At 41.7% G+C, this 22,131-nt stretch overlaps 1 protein-coding gene across 4 annotated transcripts in view; it reads right to left on the bottom strand.

The window, feature by feature from the left end:
- NRXN3 (neurexin 3) overlaps positions 1-21,070 on the bottom strand; it is a 909,952-nt gene extending 888,882 nt beyond the window's left edge. For all 4 annotated transcript variants that reach the window (XM_050975200.1, XM_050975204.1, XM_050975201.1 and 1 more), the window contains exon 1: positions 20,236-21,070. In XM_050975200.1, coding sequence (XP_050831157.1) covers positions 20,236-20,944 — 709 coding nt within the window. In that variant the 5' untranslated portion in view covers positions 20,945-21,070. The remainder of the gene's footprint in view (positions 1-20,235) is intronic.
- Positions 21,071-22,131: the final 1,061 nt, after the last annotated feature.

Here is a 22,131-nt window from a genome sequence, read left to right as displayed (position 1 = left end):
TAATTTTTAGAGTATGTGTTAATGGGTTTTATATTCCATGTTATTGCTGTATTTGCTGCTGCAATAGATATATATATTTAAATTAAACAGAAGTCATCAGGAGGTTCTATTGGAAGCATTTGCCTTGTTTATTGTTGAAAGGCACTGCTTGGAAAAGAGTAACTGCTGACTTCAGTAAATGTGAAACATAATGACAGGAAACAGCTGCATTCTGCATCTTTCAAAATGCTAAATTTTCTTGTGTGATTGTCTAAATGTAGACCTGCAGCCTAGTGCAGAATCTATGCAGATGCAGGCCCAAGTGCATAATCACAGGACCTTATACCCACTGAATTCAGCAGATGTCTCTCTTCATTGAATGGACTAGGCCCAGGCCCCTAAAATTAACAGCATTCAAACACAGGGGAAAAATTGTTTGTTTTTTCTTTTGATTAATGTGTTTAAATAATACACATAAGCTCATATCCAGAAAAACAGAAAACAGACAGGGTGTAGGAAAAAGGTGTACATGTTTTCGGTGCTGAAAAAAAATGATTTAAAATCTCTCCTCTTTTTAAATCTGTGTAAAAGAGTGTATGCAATAAATAGCTTCCATGCTCATTATCTCAGATTTTTTTTATATAAAAGACTCTGCTGAACAGCATGAAGCCGCCAAACTACCAGTTCAAATCCACTGTAAGTCAATAAAGATTCAAAGTTAGTCCTAGATAGCAGTCTTTCCATAACCTAAGTGGAAACAGATGAATAGACCCCTCAATTAATCTCCTGGCTGATTTCTGAATCCAGAAAATCCACCATCAATAACTGGCTTCCAACAGTACACAAATGTGCTGAGCACTGTATCAACTGCAAGAGCACAACTCCCCTTCCCACCAAGAAGACTGCCAAACACAGTGTCAGACACTAGCACTGATACCTCACCTGGGTCTCAAGCACAGAAAGAATGCAATTTAGTCTCCAATGTCTAAATGCCATCCCTTTGCAGAAAACTTCCACCAGATGCTTGTTACATGAGTAAAAGCCAGTACCTCTCCTGCAGGACCTGTTATTACTCACCAGCCAGTATGCAGCTCTATGTGTTCATGCACTGAAATCATGGAAGGAAGGTCTTACAATCTGCAGCATGCATCAGTCTGTTCCAGAGTGTTTGTACCTCCGTGTCTGATGAGGTCAAAGAGAGCCACAGCCCCTTTTTATTCCCTGAGCAATTCAGGGTTTGTAACTGCAGCATGAACCAGGGAAAGCCATTCAGCTTGCTCTGATTACATCTTAAAGAGCCTCATTCACTGCCAGGTGAGTAATCAGTCCCACACTTAAAGAGCTAATAAAAACTTCCTTCACTAGGAAAACACTGCCCTGAAATAAAACAATAGCAATTAGGGAAAAGAGACGCAATTCATCTTTGGATTTCAGTGATAGTCATAAGCACTGTTGCCGAGGGATTTGGAAGAGGGATAGTACCTTCTTTTCTATGCCTTCTAATTACTAAAAGGGCAGTATCTCTTCTCTCCTCTTCAGGAATATCAGTATGGATCCCACTATAAATTGCTGGAAAGCAGCAGTCTTCCAGGATGGTAGGAGAAAATATTTTACCTGCATCAAGGAGTGATTGTAGGACAGTATTCCTGAAATGGCATCTGACCTAGCTGGGTTTTCAAAGAAATAACAAGATTAAAAAATTTGATTATTCTGTACTGTCACCTCACAACACTATGTAGAAACAGGTACTAACATGGGGGTTTGAGTTCACAGAATTACAAAGTAGTTGATGTTTGAAAGGACACTCATGACCATCAATTCTGACTGCCCAACTCCCCTAGGTCAAACAGACCAAATTGCTCAGGACTTTAACTAGTCAGGATTTTACTGTATTCAAATGTGGAAGAAGACCTTGCAACACCTGGTGAAGTGAGTCTGGATATGCAAAACAGGACATACATTTAAAGAGAACTGATAAATTCTGGTACACATTCATATAAAATGGAAGAAGGAAGGAGGAGTGGGGGACATGTAGACATCTAGACCAGTATGACAATCCAAACACTGTCATTTGGTAAAAGATGAGCGGCTAAATCATTGCCTTGTACCACTTAACCCTGGATATTAGGCAGCATACCTAGGGAAGTAATAGAAAACTACACAATTGCAAAATTAGGGCAATAGAAACCTAGCACAAGCAGTACATAGAGAAGCAGATGAAGCACTTGGTATCTTCCCTTATAGCAAGTTGGTCATGGAATATTTGTAGCAAAATGTACAGAAGGAGATTTATAAGGACTTTTTTCAGCAGCCACCAGCTGCTAGGTATCAAAAGTCTGGTGAGGAAGCTTGCCAGCTTGGAGGTATAGAGCAACAGGATTAATATTTGATCCAGATACTGATGATTTTCCAGTGAGAGTGCATCTTCCTGGCTGTTTATATCATGTAGCATTTTATGGACATCTTGCTTATCAGCCATGCCACAACAGAACCCTGTAAAAGAAGCAGAAACACTGTGTAGACCAGCCCTAAGTACTTTCTGATCCAGGATATTGTAGCTCCATCTCCTTCCCAGAGCACACCACTCACCACTGCAGACAGCTCAAGCATCTGTCAGCGCCTTACAGTGATATTGCTCTGTTCCTATTGCCCATGGAATAGTCATGACCATTGTCACTGCAGTCAGGACAATAAGGAATATTCTTTTTCTCCAGGATTAGCCATAAGATTTTGAGGTAAAAACATGTGATCCCATTGCTTTATGATGCCTAGAATATATTGAATATATAGACCTTGGTCATGTTCTAGAAGGCCAGAGGTGAACTCTAACAAATTGCATCAGTTCTGCACGCCATCATTTGAGAAGCACCAATTCCTTCTCAACAGTGTAATACAACTTAAACCCTAGACAGAAAGTACCTATCTGAGAGGGGAAATTGCCTATCAGCCATAATGTCCATGAACTTAATTGCTTTTTATGAGTGAAAGAGAAACTGTTGTAGCTTCCACCTACCAGGAAAATGGATCACTCTTCTACTCCAAATGCTGAACCCCTTAAAGTAACATGAAGAGTAAGATTAAAAAAAAAATAATAAAAATAGGCCTTATATGAGGAACACTGAGGTCAACAGCATTACTTCAAGGTATATCCCCATAGACTTCAGCTTGGTGAGGTTATAAAATAAAGACCCACTTCACTAGTCTGTATTTCAGACAGAAGACAGTACATATGCATCTGCTGAGTTTGTTCAGAAGAGGGAAACAACCTCCCTTATTATTTGGCATAATGGAGCATGAACAAAAGCCACTTCTTCACTCCCACATAGTCTCTTGAATGACTTACAAAGAAAGCAACACCCACTTCCATTGGGGCAAGCTTTCTTAGGAATGACACCCTGAAAAAGAATGGGGAAAAAGATATGAAAGATTAAACTGGTCAAGTAGCTGCAGCCATACTGAATTTACAAGAGGGTGAGTCTGTTTCCAAAGATTCATCCACTAAACTCTGGAAGTACTCCTAACCACTGAAAATTTGCAGGTGTATAATGTGTGTGGGCTGTATTATCAGGGAAGAAGACAACTATTATCCACCAACATCTCACTGAACTTCAGGTTTGGAAGAAAGTTAAATCTATTGACCTGAGAATTGCATTCACTGCAATTCAATGATAAAATGCAAAACCCTAGAAAGGACAAGTTGGGTCTTTTGATATTTCAGAACATTCAGTCCAGTTCTGAATTACAGCTATGAAGTCTCAAGTGAGCAATAGTAGTGCTTTCTCAGTAGATTTTATTCTTCACAGTCTTTCTCCATACCAGTATGGAAAGGCATTTTCCATTGTCTCAAATGCAATGACCACCTTCTTACTGACTTCAGATCCCTCAGCAGTGCACAGTCTCATGGCATATAGAGTATCACTGGTTTGCTGGATACTGGCCAACTACTGGCTATTTCTGTCAAGGTTCTTCTGAGGCAGCACCTCTGCAATCATCTTAGAAAATGCAGTACTTGGCTCCACTACCAATGATGATCAAGACAGCCTTGGTGCTGCTGTGTCAGCCCATGAGTGACATCACCCCTGGCTGTTTTCTGCCTGCTATAGTTTCCACGTGAGTCTTTGCTTTCCTGTCTGCTACAGTAGGCACCAAATGAAGCCACCTCATTTGGGAGCAGGAGGCCAGAGCTTGTCTCCAACAGGACCTTCAAAAACTGCTCCAGCAGATGGAGCTTTTACCTCGTATCTTGCAATTTACAGTTTTGTGGAGAATGACAAGTTGGGCATCTGCTCTTTTCTGAAATTTCCACACAGAAAAGAGAAGCCTGTTGTGTTCATCCCCTATAATGATTAACCCTGGAAAATACACAACTCTTAAAACTGGCAGAGCTTTGAATCCAGAGGAGTCAGTTCAGACAGATGGTCTTGGAGATAAGAGAGGTGAGTATTTTCTCAGAAATTAGTTTAGTTTGAGTGCATTACCTTGTTCTCTGTTCTAAGGCCTGGAGGGAAATGAAAGAAGGTCACACCACCTTTCCATCATCCTATTAAGGGAAAGGGAGACCAAAGTTCTTAGATCTCTTCTAATTTCATTTATGAGGTATGTGGAGGCCAAATGGGATTCATACTGACATCTAAAGACCTAGAAGACTTCACTCCTCAAAGCCAAGAGCAGAGGAATGATTAAAAAAAAAAAAAAGAGGACTGTTGTAGGAAAAAGAAGATTCATGCATCACTGCATTCTTCTTTTATTTGGCAAGATTCTTGGAAGACATTTGTCAAGGGCTAGGAAGGTGTGAAGAGTGTATCTCTAGTATCAGGCGGCAAATTCCAGCAAGGGAATCAGATGTCAAAAGGAGGGAGATTTAAATGATGTTCATGGAAGAGATCCTCAAAGATGGGGACATTTGACCTAGCTGAAGACAAATACTAGAATGCAAACCTGGAAGTGCAGCTTTCCCTTCCAACTGAGTGTCTTTAAAGCTGATCAGTTTTCCATGCTTGGACAGCTTTCCTGCTACAGTCACACAGCAGGACTGGGTTTTCCCTTGCTGACTCGCTCTCTTTTTCTCCAGTTGCACATCCCAGCCCCCAGCCTCCCATAGCTTTGCCTCTGAAAGACAGCTTTGCCTCCCAGTGCCAGTATGCAAAAGCCAGCCTGGCCAGTCGCAGCCAGGAGGCTCTTTCCCCGCTAGCCATGATCATCTTGACAGTTCTGCTTTCTCCTCACATCATCCGTCATCTCTCTCACTGCACCGCCCGCCCTGAAAGCAGCCTCCTCCATCTACCACGTTGGGGTTGGGGGCAAGAAGAACAATGATCAATGCCAAAGTCAGAGCTCTCACTCCTTCCTTCCTTCCTTCTCCCACTAGAGTGATAAGGTGAACAGAGCCAGGGTCAATTAGGATGGAGGAGAAGCTGTGAAAAGCAGCAGAACCATGAGCTGCTCTTACAAAAAATCAGCTCATATTTCTGGTCTGAGAAAGGAACAGCTGGAGTGTTGATGTTTAGGTGTGATTTGGCTTAGAAAAGACTGCCAGAAAGATTTAAGGAAAAGATCCACACAGTCACAGGTCTGCACATCACTTTCCAAGCATCCATCATGGAGATAACAGCTATACAAATACATCTGAGTCTGGACTGGCCACTCACTTTTGTGTGCATGTCCTGGGATCCAGTTTGACAGCGCTACCAACAAATGTCACTCCTGATCTTGGGATTGTCCATTTGTTTAGATCTGTTTCCTTCTGGCCTAGTTCTGATGATGAGTTTTATTACAGACATAAAGGAATTCCACTGATGTGGTTCTTCACAACACCAACAATTAATTTGTTGCACACTGCACTAAAATAATTCATACATGCTTACAGCTTCAAACAATTTAATTTAAAACAGCTTCCACAATAAATACCAGTCAGAATTGTTAGTTATCCTGAACAGAAGAGTCCTACTCATACTTCTGTATGCTATGCAGTAAAATGGAGTACTGCTGGAGGACAGCATGGTGAAATGCAGTTTATCACAATTACATAGAAAATAAGAGAGCACTTTTGGGCTGAAGAGCATCTAGTCATGTTTTCTCATTATGTTATTGTTTCCAACATAAGCACAATGTCATCATGCCCCATCTGCCACCATCTTCATTCCATGCCGAACTTACTGCTCACTTGGGTAACTGTTCTTTGCAAGGCAACTTTGTTTTCAAGGGTAACATTAGAAATGGAGCATACTGGAACCATTTTTAGTGTCTATAATAGAGATTTTTGGGCAACAAACACAGAAAAAAAGAACTCTTGAAAAAAATTTAAGCTGCTCAAAGTGAGTAAAGCTAATAAAATAAAATTTTCAGGAATCCATTTTTCTGTAGGACTTTCTCTCTGCTCCCATCTTGGACAGGTGTACCCTTTGCTGGGTAAAAACCTGGATGGGCAAGCTCCAAGAGTGGGAGTGAATGGAGTTACATCCAGCTGGTAGCTGGTGACAAGTGGGGTTCACCAAGCTCTGTATTGTAGCTGTGTTAAGTATCTTTATCAATGATCTGGATGAGGGGATCAAGTGAAGCCTTACTTTGTAGAAGACACCAAGTTCAGTGGGAGTGTTGATCTGCTGAAGGGCAGGAAGGATCTGCAGGGGAATCTGGATGGGGTGGATTCCCCTGATAGGCTGAGGCCAATGGTATGAGGTTCAGCAAGGCCAAGTCTCGGGTCCCGCATCTGCATCACAACAACCCCGTTCATCACTGCAGGCTGGGGGAACAGTGACTGGAAAGCAGCCCAGGGAAAAAGGACCTGGGGGTGCTGATCAACAGCAGCTGAACATGAGCCAGCGTGTGCTCAGGTGGCCAAGAAGTTCAGCAGCATCCCAGCCCCTATCAGCAACAGCGTGGCCAGCAGGAGCAGGGCAGTGACCGTCCCCCTGCACTGGGCACTGTTGAGGCCACAACTCAAATCCTGTGTTCAGGTCCAGGACATTCACTACAACAAAGACACTGAGGTGCTGGAGCATGTCCAGAGAACAGAGCTGGTGAAGGGTCTAGAGAGTAAGTCTTCAGAGAAGCAGCTGAGGGAGCTGGGGAAGAGAAAAAGCCTGTAGAAGAGGAAGCTCTCAGGTGAGACCTTATCCCTCTTTACTACTACCTGAAGGTAGATTTGGCCTAGGGGAGAATTGGCCTCTTCTCTCAAGTAACAATTAATAGGATGAGAGGACAGAGTCTCAAGCTGTGCCAGGGGACATTCAGGTTGGATACTGGGAAAAATTTCTTTACAGAAAGAGTTGCCCAGCACTGAAACAGGCTGCCCAGGAAAGTAGTTGAGTATTTAAGTATCACTTGAAGTATTTAAAAAGAAGTGTAGATGCAGCGCTTAATGGTAGGTTAATGGTTGGAGTTGATGATCATAGATGTCTTTTCCAGCTTAATGAGTCCATGAAAAAAAACAGCAAAACAAAAAAGTCAAATTGACAACTCTTCTTTCTTCACCACCTATGAACAACCTTCTATACAATCAGTTCTACTCAGCTGGAAGTTCAGCACAACAGAGTCCTGCCTTCAGGGGTTCATTGGAGCCACTCCACTCTGAAACAAAGTTTCCAGGGAAACTTACTGTTTCTATGGACAATGAAGGCTGGACAGAAACAGAAGGTTACATGAGAGCCTAACCTTTGCAGCTTTGAAGAAATTCAGAAGGGAGGGGAAATGTAAAACCACACTTTATCCTATCACCTTCCATCCAAGGGTATGTTCAGTCAAGTATTCAAATATTTGAATTAGTCTTACATTTTAGTATTTTAAGTGAAATCATAAACCTTTCTCTACTGGAAACATTTAGAGGAACTGAATCCTGTCTTGAAAAGTTGTATCGGAGCACACATGAACCAGAGATGGGCAAAACTAGCTAAAACTTTTATTGCTGCAAGTCTGTTTTTCCTTGTTACTAACTTAAAAAAAGCACTAAACAGGGGAATCCATAAAGTATAGCCCAAGCAGTGCTGCCTACTAGCACAAGGTAGTACACAAGAACAAGCTGGTTCAAGATGGTTTCAGTGGGCAAAGTTATGAGACAACAGCCCAAAAGGCAGAACTTCTTCATTATGGACAATCCAATCCACCAAAAACAATAAAAAGAGAGTTGAAATTATTTGAATTTCAACTGAAATTTTACAAGAATCCCTAAAATCCAATGCTGTGGTTTTAGCTTCACATTCAATGTATATCACAGTATTTTGTGGGTTTTCTAGCACACTTGGATAAAACGAGATAAACTACTACATCATTTAATACTTAGGATTTAGCATTCTGGATTCCAATTTCACCTCAGGCAGCTTCTGACTTGATACCCTTCAATAATTCTCATTCTGCTTGCCTCTCAGTTTTGCCATCAGTAAAATGGAGATAGCATGCATTCCACAGTGTGGTAGAGTGATGTGAAGGCTGACTGATTTATCAGTAGTTGTGAGATGCTTAGGCATACTCTGATGAAATGTGCCACATGTATGCACAATTTATTATTAACCTGACAGCGTTTTAGCTCTTTTATTTTCCTGCCTTGCACACAATTCAAGTGCAAGTTGCCTGAAGCACATTTTAATGGATGCCATGAGGCATTTTGATTGCAGCAGGTACTACCATTTAATTCTGAAATTCACAACTTTAAGATCACATTTAAGCAGGATTTTTGCAATTAATTTTCCTTCTTCACTCAGTTTTAAAAGAAGAACATTTGATTGGTCTTGGTATCAGATCATTAAAATTATTAAAGGCAAACACAGCAATGAAAGAATCTCATGGAAGAATGTGATCTTTGGGCCAAATCTTTGGAGGTGAAAAAGGACAGAAATAAATACAATATGAAAGTAAAATGATCAAAACTGCTATTTTGAATAACTGCTATTTTGAATTCCAGATCAAATTTGTGTTAATTTTATGTTTAATTCTTAGTTAAGGACATCTTCCATCAGATGAATGAAAACTTTGCTCAAATAAAGAGCAGTTGGTATATGAAGTTAATTTTAAGTTAAGTATTATTTATGGGACCAGATGTGCAAGCAAACATTTTATACAATGATCCTTACATTTGATATTTTCACTATAGAACAGCCCCATTGATGACACAGTATCTGCAAGTTAAAATAATTCACATGCCAATATTGCAGCAGAGCTGTGCAGAAGGAGAAAACAGCTGGGCAACTGTAAGGATAGAAACTAAAGAAGATGTAACCTACATTTTGTTTCACTCCCAGACCTGAAAAGGGGCTTAAATTGTTTTAGTCAGCTTTCCAACAACAACATTTTGTCAATTAACTAGGAGGAAACTTAAGCAATTTCAGCTCTGAAAGAAAACTGGTGGAGACTGCTACAAATGCCCCAAAATAGCATGATATAGATTCATAGATTTTTAAGACCAGAGGGAGCACTAAACAGACCTACTATATAGCAGTGACCTCCACTGTAAGTGGTAGCAAGGCTATAATTAAACACCACTGACAAATGAGTTCTGAAATCACAGCCAATTGTTCTCCCGGGATAGAGGATCTGTTACTTAGTACTTCGGTTTAGCTATCTTTTGCCTCGGGCAAACTGGGAGTCACCACACTGGCAGCAGCAATGACAGGGAAAACATCCCAGAGCTCAGGAATGACTGTCATGCCATACTGGTGCAGATCCCAAGTGATTTTCATAGGCAGAGCCTTGCTTATCCAGCCCAAATTTCAGCTTGGGCTGGCTGCATTTCAGAGAGCACTTCTTGCACAGAGAGGTATTTGTTAAGCTCTTCTTTGGGAATGCCTGCTGCCCAGTCCTTAGGTCCGGCTGCATTGTAAGCTACTTAGGTTCAACCAACATGCTAAAAAGCTGAAAAACAAACTGCTGACAATCTCAGGCTCTCACATCAGCAGCTGTGGTTCTTCATTAATATACTCAGCCTTGCTGCCCTCACTGTCACTGTTGAGAGACTGCACTGCTCAGTGATACATATTAGAAGTCAAATGGGAAAGAGCCCACTCAAGTCCTATCCACTCATAATTATTCCTCAAGCCTTTTCTACAGTGGAGCTCCTGACAGACAGCAGTACCTATGGAGCTGTCACTTCCAACAAACTGACAGGATAGCAGTGCTTCACACCACTCTTCTCTCCTGGGAGGCTTCAAAGGGCACCAATCTGGTCATTGCTGTATTTGTCCTCCAGGCTCCACTTGCTGTCTGCAGGCTGGAAATCCGTTCTCCTCTCTGATTAAGTTTAACTTATGCTTAGGTCTCCTTTTGCATGCTCTTCTGAACCTAACAATCCCCACAGGACCATGGTGGGGTTGAATCCATGGGTTTCCATTAGTTCCATTTGGTCATTGTGGGAGTACATGCCCCTTCCTTAAAACACTTCAATATTTTTGTGATATATTGCAGTTCATCAGTAGTAGATCCATATTTGGGCTAATCATGTTGGTAAATTTTAAAATAAGCTACATTTTTATGTGTAATAGATATAGAGTATTTTTTAAAAAAAATCAGGATTCAGAAATTCTGCAAATTAAAAACACATTGCTTTTTTCTGCAGATTGTCATCCAAATCAGTTGGGCTTTTTTCTTTTCCTAAATATTTTGATCTGAATGAAACCACCATTTTTCACAAGGAAAACATTTCCAGTCTGTCTGATTCTGATGTGTCTTAGCTGGTCAAAACGTAACTCCACATGTCTTTCATTCAAACATGCCCCACCATAGGGCAGGCAAACACCACACTGCCTTAAAGATACGTTTCTGTGTCAGATGCAAAGTAGAGGTGACGTGTGTAGGTATATAGGCCTCATGTCTGCTCAAAACCAAAAGGCTTCGGGATTTGTTGCAGATGTGTTCATTGATGCAGCTGAGACACAATTGAGCATTTCAGCTTAAGTAATGAAGGAAAAGAAAATTTAGAAGGAGGCAGCCAGCAAGCAAAATTACAAATTGATCACTTGAGCTCTACTTTTTTTTTCAGTGAAGGAAAAAAAGTCAGATCTCCAACAACACAGTGCCCACTAGAGGAACTCTGAAGAAAGAGGATTTTGCCATTTTCTGCAGCATCCGATGTTTACTCAAAAGGTCTTCTACACAATAAACTTACAGTCATAACAATATCATCATATTTCAAGCTCTGGGATCACACAGCTACCAGTACCTCATCTGCCAAATTTTCAGCTAGATATGCCTTTATGAGTTTTGCCCCACCCTGACACTAACATAAACCCACCTCTAGCTCTGGTTATCCTGAGGGATATAGCAATGCTACTGCTTCACAATGGCAATATACCCATCCATATTCTTTCATGGTCACTGATCTCCTGTTATCTTCCTTAAAGCCACAGCTATGTGAATTACAAGGACCTACACACATCTCCCATTACAGCAGAGGTCTGGTAGGTATCATGCAGGGTAATTGCTTTTGCACAGCCCCCTGCCTCCTACCACACCTAGTTCCAGAGCAGATCTCAGAGAAGGCACAAACCAAAAGGCAAAAGACAGAAGTGAAAATACAGAAATTCTGGTTACTTTACCAGTTTTTTCTTTTAGGCAGTCCTAGACAAGAAATTTAATCGCCTTTCCTCTTTACAAACTTCACCTTTTTCTTTTTCCCTTTATTTTTTTAATCAGCAATTAATTAAGGAATGACTCCACACACTTCTTCCCCATTTAAAAAAAGTCTTTGAGGAACATAAGAAATTTCAACTACATACAGAAAAATGCTTAAGGAATTCAGCGGCAAAGACAACTGAACTATGGAATTTGCAGATCACAACACTAGCCACTCTCTTCAGGGCTAGCCATTCCTCAACTCTTGCTCCTGACCAGCCTCACTGGAGAAACATGCCTTTAGTTCCAAGGATTTCTCCTACATTACCTTGAGGAGAAAGGTACTGAGAGGCTCTCCAACCCTGAAAACCAGACTTGCAAGATGGAAGCAGCAGGAATAACCAGAAAATCAAACACATGCCTGTGGAGACACACCAGAGGTTCAGAAATCTCAGGCAGTGTCATTTTTCTCAAGTACTAAGGCAACAAACCACAGAGAAATGAAAATCCACCCAAGAAACTACAGAGGCTGAGAAAGGCTTCTGAATAAATGCAGCAGCCAAGCCAACTATGGAGCCCGCCAGCACTATTAGAGATTGAAGCCTGGTTTTAACCTACAGCTCAAATTCCTACATCTACCAAGGCACTGCTTCTTTCTTTACTGATAAAGATCTCTTGCCAAATACTCAGAGCCAAATCCAATCCATTATATTCAGTCAGGTTATTTAACTGGTCAAATTCCATGAGTAAGAGGAGATAGATCACACCTCAGAACAAAATCCTCAGAGCCAAGTATACCTTTCCTGTTGCCCTACATTGCAAACTGCAGACAAATATACCTGCTTTATCTAATAAGCAGTCAGAGCTTTGATGAGAGCCAACAGGAAAAGCAAGGTTTTTACACACCCTTTCAGTGCCTTAGAACTGCAGAACACTTGCCAGTTTTGTGCTAATTAAACACTCAGAAAGAATCCAATGGGCTTTCTTTGCTATCCTGCTTTTTATGCATAGAGGAACAGAGGAAGGGCAAATTATGCCATTCTGCTTGGGTAGCCTTTTGTGCTCTCTTTGCTTCCCCTGACAGCACAAGGTGGAGGCGAGTCTTGAGCATGGAGGATGAAAGGGGCAGGCTGAAACCAGCAGCCACAGCAGGGAGAGAGCCAACGCCGACAGGTAGGCAGAGGTGGGCCACAGTACAAGGAAAAGCATCTGATCAGCATCTGAGGTTCACAGCAGAGGACATTTGGGGGAGGTCAGTGGAGCACATGGGTCAGATACAAAAAAAAAAAAAAAGCTTTCTTTCTCCTCTTGCTTGTATCAGCACCCTGCAGTGCAGCATCTGCTCCATGTCACCAACAGGGAAGAGGCTACACTGCTGCTCAGGCTCTGTCTTTACCAGCACAGCTGCAGCCTGGCCTGGGAAAGGTCTGCCTACTCACAGTGTGACATTCCACAGAGTAGCAGGAAACTGGGAGATTTCTGTTGAAAAGAAAGATGAGGAGCACTCCTCAAAGATGGCCACTTAACAAAGAAAACCACCTTAATTTCTAACTGCATGTCCTAGCTAAAAAATTGACTATCAAACCAGGTCATTCTACTGGGTGTTGCTGCATTATCATCATTTACTTGTCATGCTAAGATATTTATATGTCTCTATCACTGTCATACAGAAGCATATGGGATTCTTAACACCTGGAGTATAGAAAGCCCTACTGACTACATAGTTCAGATATAGAAACTGAGACACAGGGGGTAACCAGGTACATATCCTCTGCAAAGAAAGGTCAATTGATTCAGTCTTGAGTCCTTCAGTCTGCCAGCAAATCACTCCAGGGACGCAGAAAGACTGGAGCAGAAATGGAAATCAGCCTCTTAGGTGCTAACACTCTTATGACCAGACCATTCAAGTTCTGTTGCCCTGCTCCACTTCCTTTATACGTTATACCCTGGTCTCTTTTCAGAATAATGAGGTGAACAAGTGTACATGCAGGCAGGGCCTGGAGAGCTGACACAGCATAACTGGCAAAGGTGTCAGTAGCACAGAAAGTGAATCCAGTGTACTCAGGTCTGAGCTCCATTTCACAGCAAACACATTCAGATACAAATGAGTTCTGCTTCAAGTAGATTCTGACATCCAGAGTCCTTCCTACTCCCTCACATCTACTTCTCGTAGTCCTTGGGCTGTTTTGCACCCATTTGTCAGCTCCTGGACCTGTTTACAGATGGAGAAAGAGCAACTGCTTTGCTCTGCAGGGAATATATATATTATAATGGCAGTGAACCTGTCTGCAATGAAGGATTGTGCAAGAGACACACACATACACCAGAAGTCCCATTGCTGTTTCTGGACAGCAATAACATGGCAGCTGCCTTGCTTTCTATAGGAGAGAAAAAAAGCTTTCCTGTGCATCAAGTTCAAAGTTGGTCAGCAAAGAAACAATTAAAATTAGAAGTGAAGTTAGAAGGTAGCCAAGGACAGGTGGCCATTCTACCATTTCATCACATGGATTACCACCTTCTCCTGCACCAGGGAGCACTCAGTGCTGACGCTGACAGAGGCTCGTCTTCTTTGAGTAGAGACAGAGTTCACCGGACAGATGTGCTCCTCCTCCGATTCTCTCCCTGGAGCTTTGTGGCGCCATTTCCAACATCCTCAAGGCATCTGGGAGGATTATTGCCCTCCATTTTTCACCAAAACATAACAAAAATTACCTTGTGGCAAATGCCCTGCACACCTTCGTACCTGAGTAAGGATGAAAGCAACCGCTGCAGCATGTGCTGTCTTGCTTGGGGCTGTATTTAGTGCTGATTGACCTCCATGACAAGCTGCCTAGCTCAGCAGAAGCCTGTACAGTAATAATTAATCAACTCTTCCCCCCACTTTTATTTTTTATGGCAAAACCAAAGGAAAATAAACCCTTCTTCAGAAATCAAGTTGGAAACCCTTACACTGGAAAGAGAAATTTCTGACTTTGCTCATCTTCACATAATTAATACTAGTTACTTTAATTTTGATCTTTATTTAGTAATGCCCAAAAATTCCAGTTTAGATCCAGGCTGTGCACACTTTGGGATAGAGCAGGAGCCAGCAGGCTGGTCTATGGGCTCACAGAGAATGCTGGTATCCAATTCTATCTGGATTTAATCCTCCAGAAGCTTGGTCATCACATTCTCTTTGCAAGAGCTAAGAACTCTTCTTTTATTCTATCAGGCAGGTAAAACCAATATGGAGCAGCTATTATAAACAGTGTATATGAGCTATGGTTTACACATCTATAACACTTTATAAAAGAACATTTTCATCCTGAGGCTTTTTCCCCCTGAGTTCACTCTTCTCCGTGCCCACTAATTATTGTCACTCTTCACCAGTTCCAGCTTACACCAAACAGCAATTTCCTTTGTACCCAACCACCACCTGCTTCACTTTATCAGAGGAAATGTCCAAGCTTTGCCCAACTGAGGGGTTTAACATCTCTTTTACCCAAGGTCTATAGCTGACCTGCAATCCAGCAGAAAAGGATTGCAGCCCCACAGTGATCTATAATACAAGAGAGGGAAACTACAAGAACATAGCTGTCAGCATGTATTGCAGACAGATTATTTGAACCAGTGACACTTACCATATAGGCTTCTGCAATCACCCTGCAGCTCTCCTGCTTTTAAAGCAGGGGAGTCTACAAAACAAATCCAGCTAGTTCTGGAAAGGGTTTGCTTAGTCCACACTTAGTGAGGGGGGTCCTTGGCATCTTCTGTGAAAGAGTATGTAGGATCTAAATTCAAATCCTGTGGCTCAGTTTTAATAGTTATCATTAAGAATAACAAATGGTGCCTAAACTCCACCTTGATTTTCAAAGCACTTTATAAGCATTAATACCTGAACACATCATCTTTCTCGGTGCTGATCTGGCATTGCATTAAAAAAATTGCAACCAAACTGGAAGAAATATTATAATTTTAAATACAACAAAGGGAACTTAAACCAGGAAGAATAAGCAAGCAAAAGAGATGGGGAAAACTGAATTGCTGCAAAATGAAGTATGGGCAAAGTTCTTACCAGCTTTCTGCCCAGTGACCAGTGCTGTGATATAAGTGACATAAAACAGCAGATTTGCCCCTTGCAATATTTACTCCACAGACCTTGGAGATGATCAGTTCTAGAGTTTTGCACTGGTGAATGAAGATCTGGGCCCATCCAAAGCATGTGCCAGAACTGCCTGGTGTCCTCTAGAACAGCAGAGCACCAAATGGAGGGTCTGCAACTGTTTACTGCTGGTGAATTCAACAACCAATTTATATTCATCTATCAAGGAACATGCAAGTAGAAGCAAATATTATGGTCATGTTCATTTGTTTCTGATTACAAGATGTATGTAAATGCATATGCAAATTAAGTGCAAGCATCAGGCTCATGGCAAAGTGCCAAACTATTCTTTAGTATTAGGAAGATTGGGGTGGCTGGCACAGAGATACAGTGACTGCAAGTGAAGCTGGGCAGTGCCTTCAGATACAACCAAGGCTGGGCTGCTCTGAAGGGGCAGGAAGAGGATAAATCCTGCAGTAACTTGTCACTTTAAACGAAGCTGAGGGGCTATAGAAAAATCTGTTCCCGATGCAGTTAGAAGTGTGATAATTACAGAGCAATGGGCTCCTCTGTCATTCAGCAGGCAGCATCCCCAGGAAATCTTGCTCTGTAATCAAGGGAAGAGCTGCAATCAAGCCCGTATTCAACCTTCGTTTAGAAACAGCCCCTGCAGGCAACACAAAGGCTTCAGCATGGTGCTTTGTGAAGTTGGTGATCAACGTCTTGGTGCTGCAACTACAAGGGGAGTTAATGCATTTCTAAGCACATCTTCTGTTCACCTTTCCTCAGAAAGTCCAGAAGGAGTCTTAGAAGAAGGGTGAGGGTTTAGGCCAAAATACATTTGTACAAACAGTGTTGCATTCACACTGTCCACATTTGTGAACTCACTCTCTACACAGCAGTGTCAGAGAAAATTTCTTGCAGCCTGACAGCGTGTTCCTGAATGAGCAGATATGAATAACCTCATCTGGCTTCTACAGCACCTCAGCTTGCAAAATTTGATTGGGGAAGGGTTTTCTTGGGTTTTTTCTCCAGAAATTTGAATGTATCTGTGATGATCAAATTCCACAGGAACCTCATTCTCTTGGCAGCATCCTGATTCCACAGAGACTGATGAGGTTTATGAGAGGTGAAGATGTCTCTGAGTTCAGCTTTCATGTCTAATGCCACCATTGCCCAGAAACATACTAACTAATAGCTACTCAAATCAGCCATCCTTTGTACCCTACAGAGCTGTCAGATTCAGTGAACCAGTTTACTCCAACTGCAATTAAAATAGTCTCACACTTTATTCAAAACAGTCAAACTTCCCAAAGTGCACATATTTCCACTCCTACTGTATAAACTGAGACACTGAAACTGTACCTGCTCAGCTACCCTCTGGGCATGTGACTGCCATGATGTACACAACCCTACAAACTCTGGGTGCACATGAAGTGCCAACATTTTTTTTGCACATTCACAGTTTCATCTCAGTATGGAATGGTTGTTCTCTGTTGACATCCATCATAACTGGAACTGCACTTGGAGTTACAGTAGCCTATAATACTGTAAATGGAGCTTCATTCCATTAAAGTACATGGAGTTTCATTCCATCACAGTACAGAAACAGCAGGTTCCACTCTCTGTTTACTTCTTCTATCTCTGGCCACAAAATAAATGAGTTTGCTATGGTTTTACCATCTGCAGACATAGGTATCAGTCAATAGCCAAGTAATAGCCTGGACACTGTCAAGAGAACTCATTATTCAAAAGGTACACATTACATTTAGCTGTTCAAACAGAACTTGTTATTGATCGGATCCATCAGTTCCCAGTAAAAGAGCCAACTCTGATGATGAAAGGAAAATATGCACATTGACTACAGATTAGTATATACTGTAATGAAGTGAAGGTTCCCTCCCCAAAAAGGGAGCTGTTGATATCCAGTTGAGAGACCAATCTTTTTCAAAAGTGAGACTGGGAATAAAACAACCATGTTACTTCTGCATATATCCAGAGGCATGATAAACATACAAAAACAAAAGGGAACAGTTCTGACAACAAACATCTCAGTCTCTTGGGGGAAAAAAGCAAACAAAGAAAATACACGTTGTTTAATGGCCAATCAAGCCACAAGCAGGAAGAGCCTGTAACCTCCTGCCACATCCTACTGTTTATCAGTGGAGATTCTGCCACACTTGCAGAATTGAAAGACAACATCTTGCACTTTTCAAAGTCAGACAAAAAGGTAGCTACACTTCATCTGCTTCCTGTTTTTTTTTCTTGCCATTTTTCTTTGTCAGCTTGTTTCCACTTAGTAAACAGCCTTTTCTTTTGGTTTTCCCACTCATCTGCACAGACACTGTAACATTTTTTTAATGGCAGTATTTAACAAACAGAAATCACCACTGCTACAGCATAAAGGAGGCAGAAAACAAGGCTGATTGTAAAATTCTAACATAAACCAAATATACACCATTTAGTAATACATGAGAAAACAAGAAGAACCAAACAAGGTAATGACTCTACATTTGATCCACTGGAAAAGTTCTCCACACAGCATCTTCTCTGAGAGTGAAAAGACCCCAGCTAACAGCGAGTTAAAAGTGTTTGCTCAAGAAGGCACGTTGTGACAAACTTCCTTGCTCACCCTTAACAGCAGGTTGGGCTGGAAACTGATGAATCACTATAGAAAACAAACAGCAATGGTGACTCATGGCTTCAAACAGTAACAATAGCATTGCTTTATCCATGGTGTCTACAACAAAAATATCCCTGGATTCATTAGAAGATGTATTTCAGATTGTTCCACCTACCCAGGAAATGCAGAAAGTCCACCCCCTGAGCCCTGGTTAGAGTTCTGACAATTGCCCCACAGGTACATGGAATTCCTGCTCACTTTCAGTACTTTCTCAGGTGGTTCACTGAAAACCATACGCTGTTGATGTTGTGAGCAGCTCCCCAAAGAGTCTGGATCCATTAGCCCAGCAGTAGACAGAGCCTTACATCTTTATGTTTCAGGGTCCACATGCCTGTGTGGCTCTTGCAAGCATCTATCAGCATAGCATTCAGACCTGAGGTGTGTTTGCTCTGTAAGCGTATGAGGATCAGGCTGGTGGCCCGGCTCCTGAACTGCCTGGTCACACCCAGAATTCTGTCCAGCCCCACGCAACTCATGGCTCATCAATAGTTTGGACTAATCAGGTCAGACAGTTCTGGCTCATTAATGGTTTGGACTAATCAGGTCGGAGCAAATAGCCAGCAAGAATTCTGTGTTCAGCACTTCCCAGGCTCACACCTCCTGTCTAAGGCTAATGTACTTACTGTATTATTTGAATATAAAGCCAAATTTTCTGTTATTATTAAAATCACCCTAAAATTAATGCACATATGGATGCTATGTTTATTTTCCAAACCTTCCCTTCCTATAAAAACATGTTTGCTTCTCTGTCTAATTGCAAAGTGTAAATGTGGAGCTGTAGGGCTTTTAACTTAGGTAGCAACAGTATAAGGACTGACTTCACCACATCTCACATTGTACAGGCTAACCTCTGGTTAATCTAGTTTCATTGCCAAAAGAAGTGAACAAATAGTAGTCGAGAAAATATTATTGCAAATATTTCCATTTTGACAAAATTTCAGGTTGGTTTTTTTTTTTTTCCTTGAGATTGAACACTTCTTGTCCAGGTTTCATCTTTGGTTCAAGCTCAAACTGCGCTGTTTAAAGCCAAATGGCATAAACAGTGTTGTGATGAGATTCTCAAATTCACACAGGGATTTTCAGCTGACTTAAGTTTCCCGCACAAACAAACTCAATTACCATCACATTGCTAAATACCAAAGGAAAAATCTGAAATACACTTCATCATGCAGTTTGTATGACTTAAAACTCTCAAACTCAAAAAGAGAGTACCAAACCATGAGGAAACATTCAAATCCCTCTTCCCTTTGCAATACTAAGATCAATTTAAAAAGCAATTTAGGCAATTTAATAAAGGATGCTAAAAAAATCAAGGTGCCATTCAGTGATCAGTATGGAAGCAATTGAAGGGAAGCATGGGGCTTCCACAGGCTAGCAAAAGCTAACATCAAAAAAGTATACAATGTCCTGTCCATCAGTTATGTTAGTGATATATATATACATATGTGTGTGTGTGTGTGTGTGTGTGTGTGTGTGTGTGTGTGTGTGTGTGTGTGTGTGTGTGTGTGTATATATATATATATATATATATATGTATGTATGTATGTATGTATGGCTCCTGTTTGCTGACACTTCACTCAGTTTTCAGGGACTACTGAAAAAAGCCAGCCATTTATTTTACCCACACTAAGCTAAGGTACTTCTTAGTTTTATTTACCAGTTCATGTTCTCTACCCTTATTAATAAGTTGCTGATGAAATGAATGATGATGATGATGAAAATCTCTCCATGCTACAAGTGTACAAGCGCAGCATCCTTTCAGAAAGACACTTTGTTGCAGTTGCTCATATTCTTTATCTACTCCCATTTAATTACTTCTATTTGGAAAAAGAATGGCAGAACTTGAATTCCTTCAATCAGCAGGAATAAGAACTCTGTCATAGCCCTGCTAAACAACAAATTAACTCTTTGGATCATGTAAAGGTCAATGAGAAACAGGGAAGTATTCTCTTACCTTCAGAACACAGCTTGCCAGCATATCCAGTGGCTGAGCAGTCACAGTGTGGCTCGCCATCCAGAAGGAAGCAAGTGCCACCATTTTCACAGGGGTTTTCTGAGCAAAGTCCTTCCATTTCCAGTCGGACCCCTTGACTGCCCAGGAGCTGCGGCTCCGAATTGCCATATTTAAGATCCAGGATAAATCCTTGAAATGGAGGCTCACTCAGAACACCATCAAGAGTCAAGGCAGCAGGACGAATGTCCAGCGGGACTCCCCCAATGAAGAGGTCACTGACGATGTTCATGTACTGGCGTTGCGGACGCACCTCCCCCGGCTTGGCCTCGCCATCCAGCACCAGCACTGTCCGCAGGCGGTTGCGGCTGACCATCAGGAAGTGCCAGCTGCTGTCGTTCACCTGCTTGTCTGTGGTAACTGTCGTCTCCGCACAGTCCACACTGAACTGCAGCTGGATGCGCCCATCAACCAGGGACACACAGAGGAAGTCACAGACACCACCATCATCAAAATAGAGGAGCAGCCCAGCAGAGACATTGGTCTTGAACTGGAAGCTGAGTTCGCTCCTAGTGCTGGCATCCCAGCGGAGGTAGCGGGCCCACTGGTTGGGGATGCCCATGAACTCCAGACCCAAACAGAGACCCAGCAAGGAGCCCAGCAGCAAACTCACCTTCAAGGTGAAGTAGATAGAATGCAGAGTGAAGCCCATTGTTTCAAGAATCTGCTCTTCCCTAGGAGAAAAAAAGAAGCCACACTACTGGGAGGAGAGCCCCAGTAGTCAACACCAAATGTTAAATCCAAAAGGAAGAGAAGAGCAGAGGGAGTGACAGAGAAGAGGAGAGTAAGTGGAAAAAGACCAAGAGGAAGTGTCTCCTCCCAAGGAAAGATCTCAATTATCCTTAGGAACCAGAGGCTTTTATCTCAGAAGTATAGGGTACATGAAGTGACTTCTCCAGATGGTGTACTTCTCTGAAGGGCGAAATTACCTACAGTAATTTGTTTTGGTAGAATACAAAGGTGACACTGGTGTTCCAGGAGGAAGGAAAGGGAGAGCCAAAGCCCAAGCCTAAAATTCTTGTTCTCTAGAAGTGGTGACAATATTGACGGAGATGGCAGTGAGATAGAAGAGAGAGTGAATTCATAAAGCACGTGAACTTCAAGAGGGCAAAAATAAAGTCAATCTTCATGATGCACTGGTGGATACCCAGCCCATAATTCACTGCTTGGCACTCACGGAGCTTGCAGGACCTGTAGGGTCAAGACAAAAAAAGAAAAGGGAAAGTTAATCTTATTACTCACCATATCTTTACTATGAAGCTTACTAACAACTTGCCCAATAAGTTATTTACATTTCTTGATACTCTGGACACTTCTCCACACTTGCAATTGGCTGTACAGGTCTCAAAAGCAGCAAGGACATCTACATCCTCAAAACTAAGAGGCCAAAATAGAGAACTCACCAAGTCATCTGCACACATAACAACAATGAGCAATATAAAAATACACCAAATTATTTAACTCCTTTGATGCATGCAATCTCATTGACTTTACTGGGAAATGGTGCTGGAGCTTTCCCAGTAAAAATTACCTCTCCAAGAAAATGCTTAGGGCAAAGACCAGAGTTCCTTAGAGTTTAAAAGCTGGTAAGGGCAAGAGACACCACTAATCAAACTTCCTATTCCACTGCTTACATTATGCTTCCTAGCACACCAAGGAAGGATTAGAGAATACAACCCTGCTGTCAGCCTGACATCCAGTAGCTGCTTTTACTTTACATGTCTTGCATACTTCAGAGACTCTACCACGGACCTCTGCAACCTGGAAACATGTGTTATGCAAATTATTTATGGCAACCTGCAGTTTAGATGATAGCAAACTTGTAGCTTAGATGATAAG

The sequence above is a fragment of the Serinus canaria genome, chromosome 5 (genome assembly GCF_022539315.1).
Source record: "Serinus canaria isolate serCan28SL12 chromosome 5, serCan2020, whole genome shotgun sequence".
Taxonomy (NCBI): domain Eukaryota; kingdom Metazoa; phylum Chordata; class Aves; order Passeriformes; family Fringillidae; genus Serinus; species Serinus canaria.
The sequence above is the reverse complement of the archived record's forward strand: the minus strand, read 5'-3'. Positions and strand labels throughout refer to the sequence as shown.